The 21,803-nt window shown below is 46.8% G+C and overlaps 1 protein-coding gene across 3 annotated transcripts; it reads right to left on the reverse strand.

Annotated features, from left to right (window-relative positions):
* Positions 1 to 12,638: 12,638 nt before the first annotated feature.
* LOC311604080 (low affinity immunoglobulin gamma Fc region receptor III-A-like) lies at positions 12,639 to 20,254 on the reverse strand (the record flags this gene model as incomplete). Of its 3 annotated transcripts, XM_084793602.1 has the most annotated exons (6): positions 20,044 to 20,253; positions 19,344 to 19,370; positions 18,724 to 18,978; positions 16,308 to 16,562; positions 13,015 to 13,189; positions 12,639 to 12,842 (listed from the first exon to the last, which is right to left on the reverse strand). In XM_084793602.1, the coding sequence occupies exons 1-6, from the start codon at positions 20,081 to 20,083 to the stop codon at positions 12,782 to 12,784; spliced, it is 813 nt and encodes a 270-aa protein (XP_084649728.1). In that variant the 5' UTR covers positions 20,084 to 20,253. The 3 variants fall into 3 exon arrangements, with proteins under 3 accessions (XP_084649728.1, XP_084649729.1, XP_084649730.1); XM_084793603.1 differs by lacking the exon at positions 19,344 to 19,370 and having other exon boundaries at positions 20,044 to 20,254; XM_084793604.1 differs by lacking the exon at positions 12,639 to 12,842 and having other exon boundaries at positions 13,011 to 13,189; positions 20,044 to 20,254.
* Between the last annotated feature and the right edge of the window lie 1,549 nt (positions 20,255 to 21,803).

The raw sequence follows: 21,803 nt of genomic DNA on the forward strand, positions 1-21,803 counted from the left end.
AGTAAAAGAATAAGAGTCAAAACGAAAGAACCCTAAGTTCCTGGGAAGGCTGGAGAAAATACAGGAATTAAACCTCTAAAAGAGGAAGAATTAACAAAACACCTTATGCATTGGCCGGGAATCGAACCCGGGCCTCCCGCGTGGCAGGCGAGAATTCTACCACTGAACCACCAATGCTGAACGGAGGAATAGCTTTCCACACTCTTATTTCAGTTGATCCCTAATCCTAGCCGCATGTCCTATGTAATTATTTTCTTTGCCTCAGTCTCGAAAACTCGACCCTCATGTTTCAAGAATTCATTCTCTTAAAACAAGCCCCTCACCACTATTTACATTTCTAACTTAAAAGCTAGGATTCTGTTTGCGCGGCAGCAAGTGCCGGGCTTCCTAAGGCAGGTCTCGGGCTCGCGCGTGCGCAGGACTGTCCTCTAAAGAGGAAGACCTTGTCTGCAGTTTGCCACCTTGACTTGCGGCGGTCACCCCCTTGCACTTATAGAATCAGCCGGGTAGAGTTGGAATTTTCTGTGTGGTTCTTTGCAACAGCTCTAAATCAAAATGGGGGATGGGGCGCAGCCACTCTCCGGGTCGCTGGGTCCGAATCTTCTGCCGGAGTCGGAACGGCTCGGCTCGGGTGGGCGAGGAAGGCGCGGGAAGGTTCTCTCCAGCGAGGGCCGGAGGAGAGGCTCCCACAACCGGATAAAAACCCCGCAGCCCCGAGACCAAGCGGATTCCAGCTAGGTTGGCTTGAAAGACACCAACTCCATCTCCTGCCACCTCGAGCATCAGAGAAGCCATAGCCGAGTTTGTCCCTAGGGAAGTGGCTTTCAGCATCTAGCTGGGCACCAAGTACTCGGGCGTGGGTGTGTTCCAGCGGGACCTGTGGATATCCTTGCCAATGACCAGGGCAACCGCACCATGCCAGCTACGAGGCCTTCACAGAACACGGAGTTCGACGCCGAAAGGCAAGTTCACGGAGGCAAGAAGCATTGGCCATTCCAGGTAGTGCGCAACGGAGGCAAGCTCAAAGTGCGCGTTTCCTGCCGAGGTGAGAACAAGGCGGTCTGAGCAAGATGAAGGAGATTGCATAGGGTTACCTGGGCCAGCCTGGGAGGCTCGAGGTGATCCTGGTGCCTGCCTACTTCAACAATTGGCAGCGCCAGGCCACCAAGGATGGGGTGGAGTGGCTACCACCATGGGACACAAAGAGCCTACTGCAGCCACCATCACCTACCACCTGGACCCGCAGAGTGCTGGAGAGAGCAATGTGCTTAATTTTGGTCTGGGTGGCGGCACCTCTGATGCCTGTCGGTCCTTAGCATTGGCAATAGTATCTTTGATGTGAAGGCCGCAGCTGGAGACATTTATCCAGGTGGAGGGGACTTGCCCAACCGGATGCTGACCTATTTCATGGAGAAGTTCCGGGGCAAACATGGGGAGGACCCGAACAGAAACAAGGCGGCCCTTCGCAGATAATGCACTGCCTGTGAACGAACCAAACACACCCTATCCTCCAGCACCCAATATACCTTGGAGATGGACTTTATTCGAAGGTGTGGGCTTCTATGTGTCCGTTACTCATGCCCACTTTGAGGAACTGTGCTCAGACCTTTTCTGCAGCCCCCATGGGACCTGTGGAGAAGGCGCTAAGTGATACCAAGCTGGCCAAGGCCCAAATCCATGAGTTCACGCTAGTGGGTGGTTCTACCTTTGCCTCTAAGGTGCAGAAACGTCTATAAGACTTCTTCAACGGGCAAGGAGCTGAACAAAACCATCAGCCATGATGAGGCTACGGCCCATGGGGCTGCAGTGCAGGTGGCTGTGTTGATGGAAGACGAGTGTGAGAAGGTGCAGGATTTCCTACTGTTAGATGTGGCTTCCCTGTCTCTGGAGCTGGAGATGGTGAAACGATAACCCCGTTAATCTGGTGGTTTGCCACCATCCCTACCAAACGGACCCAAGCCTTCACTACTTACTCTGACAACCAGCCTGGGTTCCTGATCCAAGTATATGAGGATGAGAGGGTTGTGACAAAGAACAACAACCTGCCGAGCGGCTTTGCGACCAGTGGCATCCCTCCTGCCCCATGAGGAGTCCCTCACATCGAAGCAAATGTTCACATAGATGCCAATGATATCCTGAGTGCAAACAAGATCATCGTTACCAATGACAGGCCAGCTCAGCAAGGAGGAGGTGGAGAGGTGATTTGTGAGATGAACAGGACAAAGCTGAGGATGAGATCCAGAAGGACAGAGTGGCTGCTGAAAATTCCTTGGAAGTTCTTAAAAAAAAAAAAAAAAAAAAGTTCCTTGCTATAGCCAGAAGAGAGTCCTGCTGCATCCTTAGAGCTGCTGGCGAGGGGTCCCTTATGGGTACTGGCAACCAGACTTAGGGCCCCTGGAACAGTAACAAAGTGCTCTAAACAGCTGAGCCACGTCTGCAGCCCTCACCTGTCTGAGTTTAGACATTTTAAAATTTAAATTTATTCTTTTATAGGACACGTCAGCACTCAGGAGGCAGCCCAGAGGACCCCTGTGGTTTCGAGGCCAGCTTGGTCTACCTTGCAAGTTCTAAACCAGCCAGAGCTATAGAGTGAGCTTCTGTAAAAATAAATAAATAAATAAACAAATACATTCTTTGACAATTTCACATACCTATAGAGTGAATTTTGATTTTTGCCACCCACGTGGTCTCTTATTTTTTTTTAAACAGCTTTAATTTATTTGAGAATTGCTGAAGACTTCCCTCCCATCACCTTTGGCAACCCCTAAGCTGCTGTGGCCAAAGCTGAAAACAGCTCTAATCTGTGTTTATAAGCATAAATATTTAGAAGGCAATTTGATGCTTCCCTTAGTAAACAGCAGGAGTAGGTTCTTCTAGGGCCCGTGACTCCTAAATCATGGGCTTTAACCAAATTTCCAGTACTAGGTACGATTCTTATATCCATTTTACTAGGAAGAAAATTGAAACTCAGAAAGATCAAATGTATTTCTCAGAGTAATAGGCTAGTTAACTAACCTATCTAAAGCACTTCCTAAACTCACAATTATGGTCAAATTCTTAACAACTTTCCCTCTTGTCAAAAAGACAATTCCGTGTCCTCTCCTTCCCCTACGGAGCTTCTATTAAACCAGGAAGTGTTTTCTTTCCGATCTTCTAGAAAAAAAAATGTCATGAAGAATTTAGGTTTTTCGGTTCTGCTATATGAATGAAATAGCACATTCATGTAAATAGCAATTCTACTTAATTGATGGTGGGCTTGAGCAAGGGGATAGAGAATCTTATGTTTACAACGCTTTGATAACATTGTTTCAGCGTTGAACCTTAACAAATTGAGAGATCCTGGGTTGAGGAATTTTTTTATTTTCTTTTTTTTCCAAAACTTATACCATAAATGTTCCGCGATGACGGAGAGTTAACCAAAAAAAAAGTTATCATTTGTCAGAAGTGGGATTCGAACCCACGCCTCCAGGGGAGACTGCGACCTGAACGCAGCGCCTTAGACCGCTCGGCCATCCTGACATACAGATTCACTATTTCCATACTTTCTTATAAGATCATTAATACTGATGACGTAGCCATCATCTGTCTCTTTTACCTTTGTTAAAAAACAAAAAACCCCGCAAATTCTGCCGGAACGCTTTCGCGAAGCAGAAAAAGTGAAGGTGGTTAACAGGTCTTTCTTCTCTCCTACTTCCTCATTACTTTAAACTTCCCATCTCCATCTCTGCTGGGACCATTCCTCTGTCTCCTTCCCTCCAGAGGGGCCGGGTCGGGCCATAGAGGCTCTCTTGCCGGCCAGTTCTCCTCCCTACCCTCCGTCCTAAGTCGCCTAACCGATCCCGTGCCGCGTGGACTCTGGGAGCTGCTTGGCGGAGCTGAGTGTATGTGGAGCTCGGAGATGGGAATGTCCGCCTGTGAGCAGGGTGAGAAGTGGAGAAAATGTCTTCCTCTAGGTGGACGTCGCATTTTCTCACTGGGCAGGCTTTTAGGTTCACAGACGACAGATTCAGTACAACCCACAAATTTTTCACTTCTATTAGAAAGATGGAAAAAAAAAAGGGTCGGGAGTACATGGCGTTGGTGGTATAGTGGTGAGCATAGCTGCCTTCCAAGCAGTTGACCCGGGTTCGATTCCCGGCCAACGCATCTTTTTCTCCTATTTTGAGTGAAACCACCGCTACCAAGTTGTTACTAGGCTCCTAAAGGTATTTATTTCATTTCTTCTGTCTGGGAATCTCCTGGGGTCTGGGATTTTTGTCAGAATCTCAGCCTTGCACCAGACTGTATCTAAGAGGCACATACAACAGCCGGGAGTTGCTGAGTGTTTGAAACTGGCCGGCGCGTGTAAGAACCGCATTTTCAAACTTTAATTGAATTGAATTAATTGAAACAAATAATTAACGGAGCCATTTACTAACTAGAAAAATGTAAATGCCTACTCATTTCGGATACTGAAAAACTTTTAAGCAGGAAACAGACATGTGTGTATTTATTTATGTATTTTTATGAAATTTATATAGATACTATTTGTTCTTCCTATTAAATTCTTATTGTAAAATATATTACAGACTTTAAAGGCTTAAAAAATCTAGTTAATAAATTTTTAGATTGATTAATGTTGAAATAATACTTTGGATGTATTAGGGTAAATAGGACTTATTAAACTTATCACGTCTCTCTGTTATTGATTAAATTTGTTCTTTGATAATTTCACACATGTATACAATGATTTGTCTGCGTTCACCTGGAGCCTTCTTTTATTCCCTCCCAACCCTGATTCCTCCCTTCTCTTTCCAATCTTTTTTCCACTTTCGTGTCTTTTTGTTTTGTTTTGTGACCCACTGATTTTAACTAGGAACTTGTTTCTTTCCACTGTTTAGATGTAGCTGTTAGAAAATCGGCAGATAGATAAAAATTCCACGTTACCTTTATTTTTTAGTGTGTTATTCTAGACAATAAAAACAAAATTGTGCCAACTTTTAACAGAAATAGCTTAGATGTATCTTTCTTAAGCAGCTACTTTAGTCCTCCTGGTGTAGTACTCCTCGTTAGTATAGTGGTGAGTATCCCCGCCTGTCACGCGGGAGACCGGGGTTCGATTCCCCGACGGGGAGGCTAGCAAGCCTTTTCTTTTTAAACTACCCTTAACCCTTTTATAATGTATATCTTTGATTGGTCCTCTTTAAAAAAAAAAAATCACTTTAAAAAACAAAACTCAAGGTTTAGATTTCAAGAACCTCCCTTTCTCTAACCAAATTAGTGGGAAAGGGGCAGCAACTATTCAGTGAGTGCAGTACCTTAAACATACCTGTATCTAGGGTTCTGAGTCTTTCATGTTTAAAACACTGGACCGCACTTTGATTCCCATCTTGGCTATACTATAGGGAGGTGGCAGCAGGGGCTGGGTCAAGTTTTCAAGTTTGAACCCCTTTCCAGTGCCATCGCTGCAGGAGATGACACAGAATGACAAACTCATCCTATCTGAACCGAGCACAGCAGGAGCGCTGGTCCGGACGTTTGACTTTTGTTTATTTGTTGGCTGTTTTAAGGAAGCGTCTGCGTTTGATTCCTCTGGACTATACTTTCTACCATCATAAATTGGACCTCGATCTTTAAGACCCTTTGCGGTGTTAAAGTCCTGGGACTCACAATCCTGTGCTTTGTACGGTCAAACCGTTCTTGATTCTCAACTCTTTGACCTCAAATTGTTCAATCTTTTAAAGCCCCAGTTTCAGCATTTGTTCTAATCACTTCCTTGTGTGCATTACACCATACTTATGGTAACAAACTTATTTCTGAGCATTTATATTATTTCCAGTGGATTCCTCCACTCCCCCCCCCGCCAGCTCCTCAGAGGAATGTCTCCCTCCCCCCCTCTTTCTCTCCTGTGTGTGTGTGTGTGTGTGTGTGTGTGTTAATTTTACCTGTTTTGAATAGTTGTTTTGAGTGTAAATGATTGTATGTGTAAAAGACAGATTCCTGAGTTCATTTGGTGCTGTACATGTCATGGATTTAGACATTTAAAAAAAAAATCCTGCTTGACTTTTACTTAGAATAGCTCTATATTAGCCGGGCGTGGTGGCGCACGCCTTTAATCCCAGCACTCAGGAGGCAGAGGCAGGTGTATTGCTTTGAGTTTGAGGCCAGCCTGGTCTACAAAGTGACTCCAGGACAGCCAAGGCTACACAGAGAGACCCTGTCTCGGAGTGGGGTGGGGGTGGGGAGAATAGAAAGCTATTTCTCAAGTCCTTAAATATTAGCCTAAAACATTCTTTCAATTGTTGTCTTATTCCTATTATGGCTGCATCATAGTTTCTTGATTAAAAGTCTCTTAGTTTTGAACATTTACATTGTTCTAGTGCTTTTCTGTTGTCCCTGGTGAGAGCGAGCACTGCACTCTCTGCTCACTGTTCTCAGTCTTTCATGTATTATGCTCACTTGCTACCCTAGAACCCTCCCTAGTGCATGCCCAACTCAGGAGGGAGGCAAGGATTTGAGTCATGTGTCCCCTCTAAGTCCCCCCTTAAGTCCACCCCCCCCCCATTTGACTTTTCCTCATATGACTCTCTGGGATTTACTCCTTCAACTTTCAGCCTTTAAAATATTATATGACGACTTAGCATCTGTTTTCTTTATTATATAAAAACCATTTATTGTAATGTCACCTATGATTAGGTTAAGGCTTAATGAAACAGTGTAATACGGTAGTTACGTTGTGGGGTATGCTGTTTCCCCCTAAGTTGGCTTTCTTTGTCAGTTTCCTTCTTTTCTGTTGTTGTTGTTATTCTCTTTAAATGCTTCTTCTTCTTCTTCTTCTTCTTCTTTTTTTTACTTCTTCCCTTTTCGTTCATTCTTTTGCAGCATGGCAGACGCAGCAGTCATGTATGGCACTGGAGCAGTAGCTGAGAGCTCACATCCTGATTCATAAACGGGAATGGCCTTTTGAAACCTCAACCCCCCCCCCCCAATGACAGGCCTCCTCCAACAAGGCCACATCTCCTAATCCACCAACTAGGGACCATGCCTTCAATTACAAGAGCCTATGGGGTCAGTCTCAATCAAATCACCACAAGTGCAGAACAATTTTAATGTAAAAGTCATGTAGCAAATTATATATATATATATGTGTGTGTGTGTGTGTGTGTGTATGTGTGTGTATATACTATTTTATATATGTAAAGCAAGGATATATATTACACAAAATATAAATATATGTATATATAATTTCTGCACATAGATATTTATGTTTGTATGAAATCTTTAAAAACATTGACCTATGCTTAACCTGAATCTCTGTATTATTGGGGCATGCTGCAGAAGCAGACATGAAGAAGTCTGTTGTACAGAGTCTCCAGAGAACTCCTGAGACCAGGGCAATACAGAAAATGCCTCATTACACCCCAGCCCTGGCGAGGACCCTTAAGCTGAAGGCAGTAGACTAAGGGGGCTATGCCCTTTGATATTCGCTTGCAGATGTGTCATTGTTAACGTCATTAAGTTACAAGACTTTTAAATTTTCCTGTTTTGTCTGCTGACTCATGTGCCATTAGACTTCACAACAGCTAATATGACTGGCTTTGTTATAAGAATCCTTAGTCCTTTTTGCCAGACACCCCTGGAAACGTGGTTGTTATGTTAAAAAGAATGATTTATGAATCAGTACTCACGCATGCACATTGGTATAGGTAAAGTATCTAGACCAGCAACGTTTCTGAGCAAAACCGCCTGAATTCCCAAACTCTCAGAGAGCATCCATTTTTGGATTTCTCAGAGTCTTGGTTCGCTCTTCTGCTCCCTTTTTCTCACGAAGTAGGCGCTGGTGCCCTTCCTCGTGTCGCCAGTTTCTATGTCAGTTTCAATCACAATTTTTGGCAGACGGGAGCGACCAATATATTCTTTAGTAAATGACTTGACAGCGACGGCTAGCAGCACCTGTCTCTGTGGCGCAATCGGTTAGCGCGTTCGGCTGTTAACCGAAAGGTTGGTGGTTCGAGCCCACCCAGGGACGGGCAGACATGTTTTGAACCTCGCATTCCGGAAATTCGTAACTTCAAGTAATTCAAGGCTAACTTCCTCAGCTAGCAGCGAGAAGCCCAATTGTCTGAAATACCTCGGCGCAGGCATTTTGCTAGGTCTCTTAAAGCTAATCCGTTTTCGCAAATGCGGTTGCAGGTTTACTGCTTAAATTACATCAGAAAACTGATACTCTACGGGAGTTTGGACGTTCAGTGCTAATGATCCGAAGACAACTTCTTTATTTGTCCGGAGGAACCTGGCCTGGCGACTCCTGAATCCCCTCCCTGACTGCCAATTCTTGGAGCCTCCACTTGCCAGCCCTTACTTTCTCCTTAATGTCAGCATTGCCTCCTAGTACTGCAAGGAGTTTCCTTTCTCAGGTCTGAGAGTTCCTTTCTCAGTAGCTGCCCCAGAATCCGTTAACGCTGAACCTGATCAGCGTCAACTCCTTCAGTACCTGGAGGTATCCGATGTCACCTCTTTAGCTTAGATATCAGTGTCTTACAGCAAGTGGCCCCAGAACTTCCCCTTTCTCCCTCACCGACTCTTTTACATCCAATAGATAGAACCACACCTCTGAAACTCACAGTTTGACTCTTGACTCTTCCCCCTGAACTTCCTTCCACCTTCTTCCTTTTTTACCTGGCAACCCGCCCCGCCTGGGCCCCGCCCCCCACCTCTGCCCCTCCTCCCCGCCTTCATGTCCTCTCTTACAAAGAACTTTCCCTGCAGTCTTTCTCCACTCTCCTGCTACCTGCCTGCTTTGCTCACGAGAAGAAAAGCATCTCCATCAAGGATGAGACTGAGCTGTTCATGTGATCTTTTCAGCACTGTTAGCATATTGAAGTGAGGTTGTAGTGGCCGTCGCAGGTAGGATTTGCTGAAGCAGGCAGAGGCGGGAGTATCGGGAGAAAGGCAAGCTCAGGAGACATTTTACAGTCCTGGTAAAGCAACTTGGTTTTGGGTTATGCATACACACACTCTCTTGCTTATAACGCACAGGACAGCCTGGTTCCTCCCCATGCATGTACTATGGTACACTTAACCTCTCCAAACAATGCGACCCTCCCACTCCCAACCTGCACTCCATCTCTGAATAATAATGTAAGCCTCCCCACCCCTGGCAACAATCACATTTAGATAATGTAAAAGTAATTTTTATTCTCCTGGCTCAATTGTTGTCTGGGAGGCTTACTGCCTCCTCTGGTAACCTAGGCCTAGTCCTGGAAGCTTCTAGTCTCTGTACAATCTAACCTAGGCCTAGAATGCTTTCAGCCTCTGAGACTTAACTGCTGAATAAGCTCACCCTTACTTGTTCCTTCTGAGCTCTGGGCTGGCTGCTTCAACTCTGCCGTTCTGGCTCAAACTCTTCTCCCAGACGACTTATTCAATCTAGCTTCTCTTTCGGCCAGGAATTGCTCTGTTTGGCCTCAAATTAGTTTAGCAATCTGCTCTCGTCTTCTGACTTCTTCTCATTTTCTGGCTCGTTCTGTCTTCACCTGAGTTCTCTCTGGAAGCCATCTCTATTACTGTGCTGCTAAAACAGCCTCTTCTCTCTGTAAAACGACTTCTTAAGTAGTGTCCCTTCCCGCTCTCTTCTGGACAGATCCTATTCTGTCAAATCTTTTCTGCCACTCAATTAGACATCACCTTCTACAAACTAACTCTACCTTCATTTGGTATTAAAGGCGTGTACCACCACGCCTGGATCCCAGGTTTTCTTTACCTGATACTTGCTCTATAGCAGGCTGGCCTTGAACTCAGATCTGTTTGCTTCTGTCACTTGGATTACAGGTGTGTTTGCAGAGGCAGGCAGATCTCTGTGAGTTTGAGGCCAGCCTGGTGTACAAAGTGATTCCAGGACAGTTAAGACTACACAGAGAAACCCTGTCTTGAAAAACAAAAACAAAACAAAGCAACAAAAAAGTGTGTTTGTATTACAGCCAGATCACACAGACCTAGAAGGTGTTTGCATGTGATCTCTGGCCAGAAGAGCTGTGTTCAGAGTGAACATTCCTCTACAAGATAGTTTCTTTCTTTCTTTCTTTCTTTCTTTCTTTCTTTCTTTCTTTCTTTCTTTTTGGTTTTTGCCTCTGCCTACAGAGTGCTGTGGTTAAAGGCATGCACCATCATGCCTGGCAAGATAGTTTCTATTACTCAAGTGTCTTTCCAATGTACCTGGGTGCCCCCGCCCGTGGGGTCTTCAAACAGCACCTGGAAGAGGGTGCAGGACTGAAGAAGAGACAGGGAGACACGAAGAAATGAGGGCAAGTCTGGATTCTGATCAAACCCAGTTTATTGAAAAATTTCACAGGGTTTTTATAAGGTCTCAGAGAGGCAAGGGCAGGGTTGCTATGGAAACCTAACGGCAGCTATTCTGCTCTCTAGCCCGGTAGTAAAAACTTCGATAAGGGAGTAAACTTTGAGAGAATGTAGCTGTAGAGGTGATAAGCAAGCAGGTTCCTGGGAGCTAACGGAGGTGTTCTGCTATATAGCTCAGGAGTAAACACTTCAAGCATAGGGAGATAAGTTCTGAGGAAAGCCGCTGCAGAGATGAGGTAAACAGGCAGTTTCTCGGGACCGGGACTGGGTGATGTGACCTCGGGCTGACCCTCAGCTTGCTACGTGCTGAACAGAGGTGTAGAAAATGGAGCCTACAGGCAAAGTGGAACTGCCTATATTTACTCCAGGAGCCACTAAGGGTGGCCCCTTACACCTGGGGATGGAGGAAGAACTGACCCAGCTTGAACTGGTTTGGGGTACATGCCAGTCTCCTTTTAGAGAGATTTCCCTACTTACCATCTTATGCCTAGGTACAGTGGGGAGAGCACAGGGCTAGGATCACATGTCTTCAGAGAAGGGGCATGGAAAGAGAGAAGCTGGTTTTTATAGTCCCAATGTCACTCCTACTTGCAATGCTTACTACTACAGAAGTGTCTCTCCTCTCTGGCCTTTCCTTTCTGGGACCTCGTGGTGGTCTCTTCAGACGTTTTTTCCCCAGCTCAGGTCCAGAGCTAGCTGTATTTGTTCACTTAGCACAACACGGTCATCTGCTGCTTTCTTTTCAACCCCACCCCTGAGAATTGACCAATGGCCTAGGCAGACACATTAAGACATTTCCATATTACGTGCTTTCAGACCATCTCAATGCCCGCGGAGACTCCCCTGAACACCTCAAGCTGGCATCGCATACACAACTTCTCATTAATGCCCTTAGTCACAGCTTCTGGTCCAGGAAGATAGCCTTATCTCTGGGCTCAGGTGGTGATGGCTCCCTGATCTGACCTAGTGCCTCCCTCCCTTCCTCTCTCTCTCTCTCTCTCTCTCTCTCTCTCTCTCTCCTCTCTCGTATTTTATGTGTATGAGGGTTTCCCCTGCATACATATGCACACCACATTTGTGCTTTGTGCCTGGTGCCAATGGAGGTCAGGAGAGGTGTCAGACCGCTTAGGACTGGAGTGACAGATGGTTGTAAGCCACCATGTGGGTCTGGGAATCAAAGCCAGACCCTCTGAAAGAGCAGCAAATGCTCTTAATTGAGGAGTCATCTCTCCAGCTCCCTCCCCTGCTTTTTACAATTAACTCCCCCCCCCCCCATTTTTTTGACTTGGGACTGGAGAGATGGCTCAGTGGTTAAGAGCCCCTCCCCCCCCCCCCGACCCCTGGTTCAGTTCCCAGCACCTACATGCTGGCTCAGAGCCATCTATTACTCCAGTTCTAGGGGACCTGACACCCTCTTCTGACCTCTGAAAACACCAGGCACACATACGATGTGTATACATCCATGAAGGAAAGACACGCATACACATAAAACTAAATAAATCTGAAAAGTATTTGACTGTTTCATACATGAATTCAGTATCTTTTGGTCACTCTCCACAGGAGAAAGTGCAGCTGTGAATGGCAGCCAGCCTTGTGCCTCAGAGTCAGAGCACTCACTGAATTCTGAAGTACCCTGAGGAGCCAGCCTACGGGGGAGTTTGGGCTCTCCAGGTCTTCTTTAAAATGCTTCTTCCGCATAGAGACCGGATAGTGTGTGAGTGCTCACTGTCCAATCCGAGGTATTGTGCTAACCGATCACACACGCGATAGACTTCCACTGTATAAGCGGTTGCTCGCATGCAATAAAGCAGATGCTGTCTTCTGAAACCAGTTCAGAAGTCATTTATCTCTGCACATTTTATCACAGCCTGGGCGTCGCAGTCTTGTCAGGGGATGGGAGACACCCTTGTAATGACAATCCTCACCCTCTTTTACCCTCTTTCACCCCTTCCCACTCCCGCTGAAGCCGCTCTTCTGAACAAGTCCCTCTACAACTTCGTTTCACATCTTGTTTCTTTGTTTTCCGCTGGAGCTGAACTAGGGTTACTTGCCTGAGAACAGGTGGTAGGCTAGGGCAGAAAGGGATGTCCCCCTCCCCGGAGAAATCATCAACCAATCATCAACCGCCTCTGGCTGCTCAGGGAGGGGCGAGACCTCCCTTCTCCAGCTTCAGCGGTCCAGCTGCACTGCCTAGGTCCCCAGCATTTCCTACACTCCCGGAAGCAGCCTGTAGGTCCCCTGAAGGCAGCCAGGCCCGAGGGAACAGATGCAAGCCACTGTCCCACTAGTTCAACCAGTCATTCGCTTTTCTACAGAAGTTTATTTAGGAGCAATTGTTAAGCATGGAAAGGGCCCGTGCTGCGGCTTTGCTTACAAGGGAATGTTTGGGACGGAGAAAGTGCAAAACTCTGAAGCATCGCTTCTTGGGAGGGCAGCAACATACTCACTGCTGCTTCCCTGTTGGTTCTTGAAGATCCCAGGCCTTTCCTTCTTCCTGAGATGGTCTATTGGAGACAATAAAACAAACAAGACAGAGTTGGGGGAGGGCGTCTTTCTCTGTATTATATCTGCTGCTCTAGGCATGGTGCCCAACGCAGATAACAAGGTTGCAAGTCCGCAGAGAGGGTCATAGATGCCACATCACTGCTCTCACCACCCCAGGGGAGAAGGGCTCACTTGTCCTCAGGCTCCTTGCTCCAATGGAAGTTGGGTTCCTCATAGTCTGCCACTGAACTTCGAAGACCCCGCTGCACAGAGATATACAGCACCGTGTCTATTGCGAACAGGAGTACTATCAGCAGGCAGAAAGTGATTTGATGCCACGGGTGAAAGATGGATGAAGGTGTCCGGTCTGGTGGGAGAAACAGAGACATGAGAAAGATGACTGTCATTGAGGCGGGGACTTGGAGTAAACAGTGAGGTCAACACCACCAGACAGTGCTCCTGACACCTGCCCAAGAGACTCAGCAACAGATGGGAGGGCCCGGGCGAGTTCTTTGCTCACTTGCACTGACTCACCATCTTATGAAACCTGAGCAGAGCTTAGCAGGTGAAACGCTTAGACACAGCTTCTCCTTGTTGGGTGGTGATGCAATAGAGAGGGTCTGGCAAAGCAAGTTGTCTAGAGGAGTCACATGACAGTTGTGACATTGCCATGTGACTGTTGTCTAGAAAATGGACAAATTCGTGCACTTTACTCTCACTCTGGTTTATTTTGGGGGGGGGTTGTTTTGTGTTTTTGGTTTTTTTGAGACCGGGTTTCTCTGTGTGTGTAGCCTTGGCTGTCCTGGACTCACTTTGTAGATCAGGCTGGCCTCGAAGTCACATCAATATGCCTGCCTCTGCCTTCGAAGTGCGCCACCACGCCCTGCTCCTCTGTGTTTTTATTTTATCTTATTTTATTTTTTTAAAATTTATTTATTATGTATCTGGTGTTCTGAGTGTATGCCTGAATACCAGAAGAGGGCACCAGATCTCATTATAGACGGTTGTGAGCCACCATATCATTGCTGGGAATTGAACTCAGGACCTTTGGAAGAACACACAGTGCTCTTAACCTCTGTGCTATCTCTTCAGCACCTCTCTGTGTTATTTTGTAAAGACAGGGTCTCACTATGTAGCCTGGCTGGTTTACTATGTTCACTATGTAATCCATACTGTCCCCAAACTCAGAGCTCCACCTGCCTCTGCCTCCTGAGGGCTGCTATTAAAGATAGGAGCGCACCAAGACCAGCTCAATATTTTTCTTATTGAAACATTTTTAAATTTAAATTTTATATGTATGGACATTTTACCTGCATGTGTGTCTGTGGATCAAGTTCATGTCTGGTGCCCACGAAGGCCAGAAAAGGATGTCAGATTCCTCGGAACTGGAGTTACAATTGCGAGCCACTATGTGGGTGTTGGGAATCAAACCCAGGTCCTTTGGAAGGGCAGCTAGAGCTCTTAACCCCCGAGGGATCTCTCCAGCCCTGTGTTTAACTTTTTTTTTCCTTTTGATTTCGAGACAGGGTCTCTCTGTGTAGCCTTGGCTGTCCTGGACTTGCTTTGTAGACCAGGCTGGCCTTGAACTCACAGTGATCTGCCTGCCTCTGCTTCCCGGAGTGCTGGGATTAAAGGAGTGTGCCACACGCCCGGCTGGATTTAACTTTTTTTTTTTAGTTAAAAAAATTATGCATGTGGTGTGTTTGTGCTTGTGTGTTCATATACTTGAGTTACATGTGTGTGTTTGTGTATGTAAGTATGGGTATAAGTGTGTATGTGTTTGTGTGTGCAGGCCAGCCTGCTATAGAGCAAGTACCAGGCAACAACCTTGGGTGTCACTTTCAGAAATGTTGTTTACTTCCTTTAGGCAATATTTTGGTTAGTTTTTACTGTCATTACGGCACAACCTAGGGTCATAGGGAAGGCAGAGCCTCAGCTGGGTAATTGCCCAAGTTAGACCATCTGTGAGAAATGGTCTTGACAGATGACTGATGTGGGAAGGCCAGCCTACTGTGAGCAACACCATCCCTAGGCAGGTAAGCTACAGAAGAAAACTAGCTGAGCATCAGCCAGAGAGCAGGCAGTTAGCAGTGCTCTTCCACGGTTTCTGCTTCAGTTTCTGCTTGACTTCCCTCAGTGATGGAGTATGACATAGACGTGTAAGCGGGAATAATCTCTCCCCCCTCCCCCCGCAGGTGTTTTTGGCCATGTCATTTATCATAACTGAAAGCGAGCTAAGACAGACAAGGTCTCTCATTGATCTGGAGCTCACTACTTAAGCTAAATGGGAGGGCCCCGGGATCCCTGGTCACTACATCCTGGTACTGGAATTATGGTATGCCACCACGTCTGGCATGCTATGTGGCTCTGGGGCTCTGACTCAGGCCATCAATACTTGTGAGGCAAACACTTTAAGATGTACTGAGCTAGCTCCCCAGCCCTAGTTGCATTTTGCTGTTGTTTTGGGGGTTTTGTTGTTGTTGTTGTTGTTTGCTTTTTGTTTTGCTTGGGACAGGGTCTTACTATGTGGCCCCCCCGCTAAGCCTGTCAGGCCTTCAATTTACAGAGATCCACCTGCCTCTGCCTCATAGTGCTGGGATTAAAGGCATGTGCCACATGCCCGGCCTAGTTTTAATTTTAATTTAAAAATACTTATTTAATTACTTGTGTAAGTCTGTATGTACATAAGTACGTACATATGCATGGATGTGTACCATGTTCACGCAGTGCCCTGGCAGGTGAGAAGAGGCATAAGATCCCTAAAGCTGGAGTTATGGAAGCATGGTTGTGAGTCACCATGTCAGTGCTTGGAGTTGAACTCAGGTCTTCCGCAAGAGCAGAGGTTTGAAGTGGTGGCCCACTCAAAGCCCCCTAGTTGGTGGAACTGTTTTGGGGGACGGATTAGTAGGCGTGGTCTTGTTGCAGAAGGCACCCACACCAGGCTCAGCCTCTCATTCTCTCTGCCTGCTATGTGAAACACAGTGGAGATGTGAGCGCTCAGCTACTGCTCCAGTGCCCGTGCCTGCCTGCTGCCGTGATCCCCACCACGCCGGTCAGGGACTCACCCTCTGACACTGTGAGCAAACTGCCAATTAAATGCTTTCTTCCATTGCTTTGGTGGTGGTGTCTCTTCACAGTAATATATAAAAATAATGAAGACACCCTTTGAGAATACACAAGGTCCTCTATATCTGTGCCAGATTAAGATTTAAAAAAAAAAATTTGAAAAGAGGCCAGCAAAAGCTCTTGCTGCAAATCCTCACCACCTTAGTTAGTCCAATCCCCAGGACTCGTGAGGTGGAAGGTGAGAGAGCTGACTTCCAAAAGTTGCCCTCTGATCTCCACAAGCTCGCTGTGGCATGTGCACACAGACATGCAAAGGCATGCATGCACACATACGATTGAAAAACGTGATGATGATGATCATCATCATCATGGCAATATGAAGTCCTAGCATGCTGGACAAGGTCCTGAAGAATCCTTACCTTCTACAATGATATTCAGGGTCTCTGAAGATTTGTTGTTTCGGCCAATAAGGCCTCTGCAGAAGTAGGAGCCACTGTGGCTGTAGGTAGCTTCTGAAATGTTGAACTCAGAATTCTTATGGAAATACTTCTTGCCTCTGCCGTTCTGCAGGTAGGTGACCTTATACACGGGTTTGTTTTGCCAGCTGTGGCATTTCAGTCGAATGAAGTCGCCCTTCCAGAAATGCCACTGAGTGGTCTGAAGCACCAGCCAGCCTGGAAGACAGAGAGGTCTCGGAGTGGGAGGCCAAATTCTGACGGTGGGTGTCTTCTACAGGGGAAAGTCACCACTCCGCCCTCGGCTCGATGGAAATCCAGCCTGAGAATTGTCCTTCACAGCTCCTCAGCTCACACCATGACCTTTTGTCTAAAGGAGAAGAGGAACACACACATGAGCATGCACACACATGCACACATGCACATGCATACACACACATACACGCATACGCACACATGCATACACACACACACACACAGAGACTGAAAAACTAAGAATGAGGAGGGTGAGAAGCTGGCTGAGGATGACTGCACGGTCCCTATGTGCTGGGCTTACATTTGGCAGGTAATAAGGACTCACAAGTATTTTAAGCCAAAGGGTAAAAATTACATTTAAAAATGACTTCCTAAGCCAAGCATTGGTGGCACATGCCTTTTATCCCAGCATTTGGGTGGCAGAGGCAGACGAATCTCTAAATTTAAGGTCAGCCTGGTCTACAGAGTGAGTTCCAGGACAGCCAGGGCTACACAGTGAAACCCTGTCTCAAAAAAACCAAACCAAAACAAAACAAAAGTTAGATTTCAAAAGACACAGGCAGTTATAGGGCTATTGAGAGAGTCTGCAGTGGTCAGGATTGAGGAGACTGAGTGTTCATAGAAGTGGTCACGACAATAGTGTAGGAGCCCTCAGTATAAAAGCCAAAAGGAGGGCCTGGATGGGGGAAGCAGGGAGGGAGGGAGGAAAGGCAGAGGAAGATGTGGGCGGAGGAGGAGGCGAATGGTAGCTGCCCTTGTCATCTCTGGTTTTGTTTGTCTCACTATGTAGCTCTGGCTCTCCTGGAACTCACTATGGGGACCAAGCTGACCTCTGCCTCATGAGTGCTGGGATTAAAGGAACAAGCCACCATGCCTGTCCCTTCAGTTCTCTGTTTTTAAAAATGTACCTGTGTGTATGTGTGTGAATGTGTGTGTGTGGTGTGTGCAGTGTTTGTGTGTGTGTGTGCTCATGTGCTGTATTATGTTTATAAAGATCAAAGGACAATTTACAGGCATGGGTTCTTTCCTTCCACCCTGTGGCTTCTGGGCACTGAACTCGGGTTATCTGGCTTAGCAGCAAGCATCTTTTTGTTTGTTTGTTTGGTTGGTTTTCGAGACTTGTGTAACCTTGGCTCTCCTGGACTCACTTTGTAGACCAGGCTGGCCTTGAACTCACAGCGATCCACCTATCAGCAGCAAGCATCTTTACCCCCAGCCCCAAGATGTGGTTTTTCTATTGCTTCCTCTCATCCAACAAGATAACTGATATTCCTTCTTGCACCTCTGCAGAGTGAGGAATGTGTTGCCTAGTTGGATCGCTAGAGGCAAAGGGACCCCAGGAACCAACTTGATAGGCCCAGTTCAATGGGACCCTGATGTAGTGCCTCTTCTGTGTCACCTTCTACCCCTCCAGGCCTGTCCCACACATTTTACAAATAGAACCGCTATGCAAATAGAGTCAGGCTCAAAAACAAAACAAAACAAAAACAAAACCAAAAACAACACAAAATAAAAGGTCTGAGATTGAAGAGGACCACTCTTTGACCTTTTAGATGAACTTGAGGGTAACATCTGAGAATGAGGAGAAAACTGAGATGCTAAGAACAAATTCATCAGTCTAACTAATGAATATTATGGAGCATGCACTGACATCAGGGCACATAGCTATGTTGTATGTATCCTGTGAAAATGCCAATTCCTGAAATCGTCCAATGCCACCATCCTGTACTCACTGCAAGAGTTTTGTTGCTAAATCTTTACAGAAATAGAAGGAGGAAGAGGAAGAGGAGAAGGAGGAGGAAGAAGAGGAGGAGGAGAAGCTAGAGAGATGGCTTAGAGATTAAGAGCACTAGCTGTTCCTCCAGAGGTCCTGAGTTCAATTCCAAGCAACCACATGGTGGCTCACAACCATCTATAATGTGATGATGTGATCTGATGCCCTCTTCTGGCGAGCAGGTGTACATGCAGGCAGGGCACTGTATACACAATAATAAAATTTTAAAAAAGAGTCTGATGCTTTGCTAACTTACAGCTCCCATCTGATGGACCACATCTCATCTCTATTAACCCAAACCATACTGGCTCTCCTCAAGTAATTCAGGGCCCTTCTCTGCCTTCAACTTACCTATATGGACTTCTAGCTCCAGCGGGTCGCTGAGCGTGGACAGGGCTGTCTGGCACCTGTACTTTCCACTGTCATTAACTCTGGCGCTTGCAATGAAATAGTTGGCACCCTGGTATGAGATGAGGCTTTCATTATGGAACCATTTTGTAGAATTGTCCTCAGGTGAGTAGGTGCCCTGGCACCTGAGGGTCACGTTGTCTTTCTCGAGCAGCTGGACCCATCCAGGGTCTAGTATCACCCGAGCTTTTTGGTGACCTGATGTGGAATCAAGAGAATGTGGAGTGAGGAAGACACAGATGAGTCTGCCCTTCCCTGACACTCTCAGGGTAACACTGGCAGAGGGATCAAACCCACAGTGCTCTAAGCCCATCTATGGCTTATTCTTAGAGTGTCCGGGCAGGGAAACACTTAGCCCCATTTTTTTTTTTTTGACCCTTTCTGTAGTTGGAGAAAAATTGGCCAGAGCTACTAAGCCGGGTCCTGACTTTGTTAGGGTATTGCTCCTAGTCCACCCCCCACCCCCTAGACATGCCAGCCGTCACACAGTCGTCCCTTTCCAACTTCCAGTGGCTTTGTATGTGCCTGCCTCGATCAGCCTAAGGCCCTGAGGGGAAACTCACCAGCTCCAATGTCCGAGGAAACTGAAACTGGGGGGTGGGGGGTAGGGGAGAAAAAAGCATGAATCGGGTGCTGAGCCCGGAGCCTCCCTCCCACCTTCACTCCCGTAGGTTCCTTCCCTCCTCTAACACCCTGGGCCCATCCTGCAGGAAACTCAAATCCTAGATTTTGACATTGTTTCCTTTTTCCTTGTTCCCTGTTTAAACTGTCAGGGTTTTTGTTTTGTTTCTAAAGTAAAGATTGGTTGCGCCCAGCGTGGTGGTGGCACGCTCCTTTAGTCCCAGCACTCGGGAGGCAGAGACAGGCAGATCGCTGTGAGTTCGAGGCCAGGCCGCTCTACAAAAACGAGTGCAGGTCAGCCAAGGCTACACAGAGGAACCCTGTCTCAGTAAAAAGAAAACCTAAACCCCACTTGGAAAGAGGGGAAACAAGAGAACTTGGGATGTCGGACTGGAAGGCATAAACCTTAGGAGCCACCTAGTTCTTGCTTAGGGAAATGGAGACCCAGCCGGGAGAACTCACAGCCCTCTCCACATGAAGCACAAATCAGAGCCAGGGTGCCTTTCAACTCTAACAATCTGTCTTAGGACTTAAATCCAGGCCCGTAGCGGGGGGGTTCCATGCCTGACCTGAAAGGGGAGCTCTCTGCTGAACACAGGCCATCATAAGCTTTTACCTTCATTTCCACTGAGCCCCACTTACCTACAAGAAACAGAGCTGCTGGTGGTAGTAGCCGCCACATGTTGGTTGTACCAGACAGAAAATGTTACCACAGATATCCGGAACCCTTTAAGGAGCCTATTTGCCTAGAAGAGAGGAAGTAAGTAGCTTTTCCCCCAACCCCTGAGTCCATCTCACTAGTTTCCTTTCTCCAGAAACATTATCTGACTTCTGAGCGCGAACTCAGATGGGCCAAGCCCTGTGGCAGGGCAGGGGGAGGAGGGGGAGGGGCCCATTGTTCTATGGAGATAACAGCTCAGCCAATGGGGGACACATGGAGTGGAGAACTTAACAGCTTATACTTTTAGCAGTCCCAAGGCTTCCAGGGTCAAGAATGGGGCAGCATGGCCTTGGTGATGGATCTAACTCAGAATTTATCACTGTCTTGCCTGGCACAGACCCATCTGTCTCCAGCCCAGGGTCTGACCTCATAAATATAAACTAGTAATTTAAACCTTACAACCCACGAAATATCTCTTTTCAAAACTGTCTCAGCCTACATGTCCTTTCAAGATGTCTACCCTTGGGATATGTCGTCCATAGAAGTTACCAGCTCCTTAGTGTAAATTTGATAGCTTGTTGTTGTTGTTAAAAGAAACTCACACCAGAGAAGGCATGCTCCGGGAAGAGAAGAAACCAGCGAGAGGAAGAATAACAGAGAATTGGGGTGCAAGGTAAGAACAAGCACTCCTTAAACACTTCCCCCCCTCCCTGTGTGATTCCCATTGATTCTGTATAGGAACCAGCCAGCACACCAAGTATACGCACTTCTTTTGTGGAAAACCAAGACGAAGATGTGAGCTGAGGGGACTTGGCAGCTGGTTTCTGAATGGAACAGTAGCTACTTAGTGCTGAGCTCCAAATATGGTTGCTGCTGTCCCACTTCAGTGTCCAGCAGAGGACGAAAGGAAGTAGAGGACCCTTAGTTGATATGTCACCGTCCTTTTTACATCATTCTCGGCGGACTTCCTCTCAGGGTTTCACAGCCTTTGGCTCCACGTGGTAGGCCTGTGGTGAACCAGGACATTGTGGTGGCAGGAACATTGCCATAGAGGAGGCTGCTTACCTCATGGCAACCAATAAACAGGAAGCTAGCCTAGCAGCTCGACCTTCCACTCCACAGGAGCTCAGGGGGAGCTCTGTCTTCAATGATTCTCTGGGTGTGGCTTGGTCTATGGGTCAAATGGCCAAAGCGCAGGGCTCCTCAACAGAAAACATGGAGGGTGGAGTAGCAGGAAGTGGTAAGATTTGGTTAATGTCATTTCATTCCCACCTTCTCCCCAAACACATTCACACGCTTTTCTCCCTCAACCACCTCTTCACAAAGCTAAGGGTTTGATGGTCATTTTAGCTCAACAACCAGACAAAAGAAATGAAGTGTTTTGTTTGGTAGGGCTGCTCCCCCAGTGGGTTCCTAGGAATCCGGTCTGCTCTCATCTGACTTGGGTGAGCAATGTAAGGAAGACTAAGTGAAGATTAGCAAGGGCTGAGTGGAGTAGGGGCTGCCAAAGAGGCCTGCTGACCGCTGCTTTGTGCTAATGCTCTCCCTACTCCAGAATCATATGAAAATCACTCTTCATGTTTTACTTTCTCTTTGTTTTGTTTATAGGTAGAGCTAGTTGACTGTTGCCTGCAAAAGTTGTTTTTACTTCCTCATAGGAAGGGATGAGGTGAGAGCCATACCTAAGCTTTATGAATACACAGCTTGGGCTGAGCCCAGAGGATTTCTAGCTCCGTTCAGT

The sequence above is a fragment of the Acomys minous genome (genome assembly GCF_964271855.1).
Source record: "Acomys minous genome assembly, chromosome: 1".
Taxonomy (NCBI): Eukaryota; Metazoa; Chordata; class Mammalia; order Rodentia; family Muridae; genus Acomys; species Acomys minous.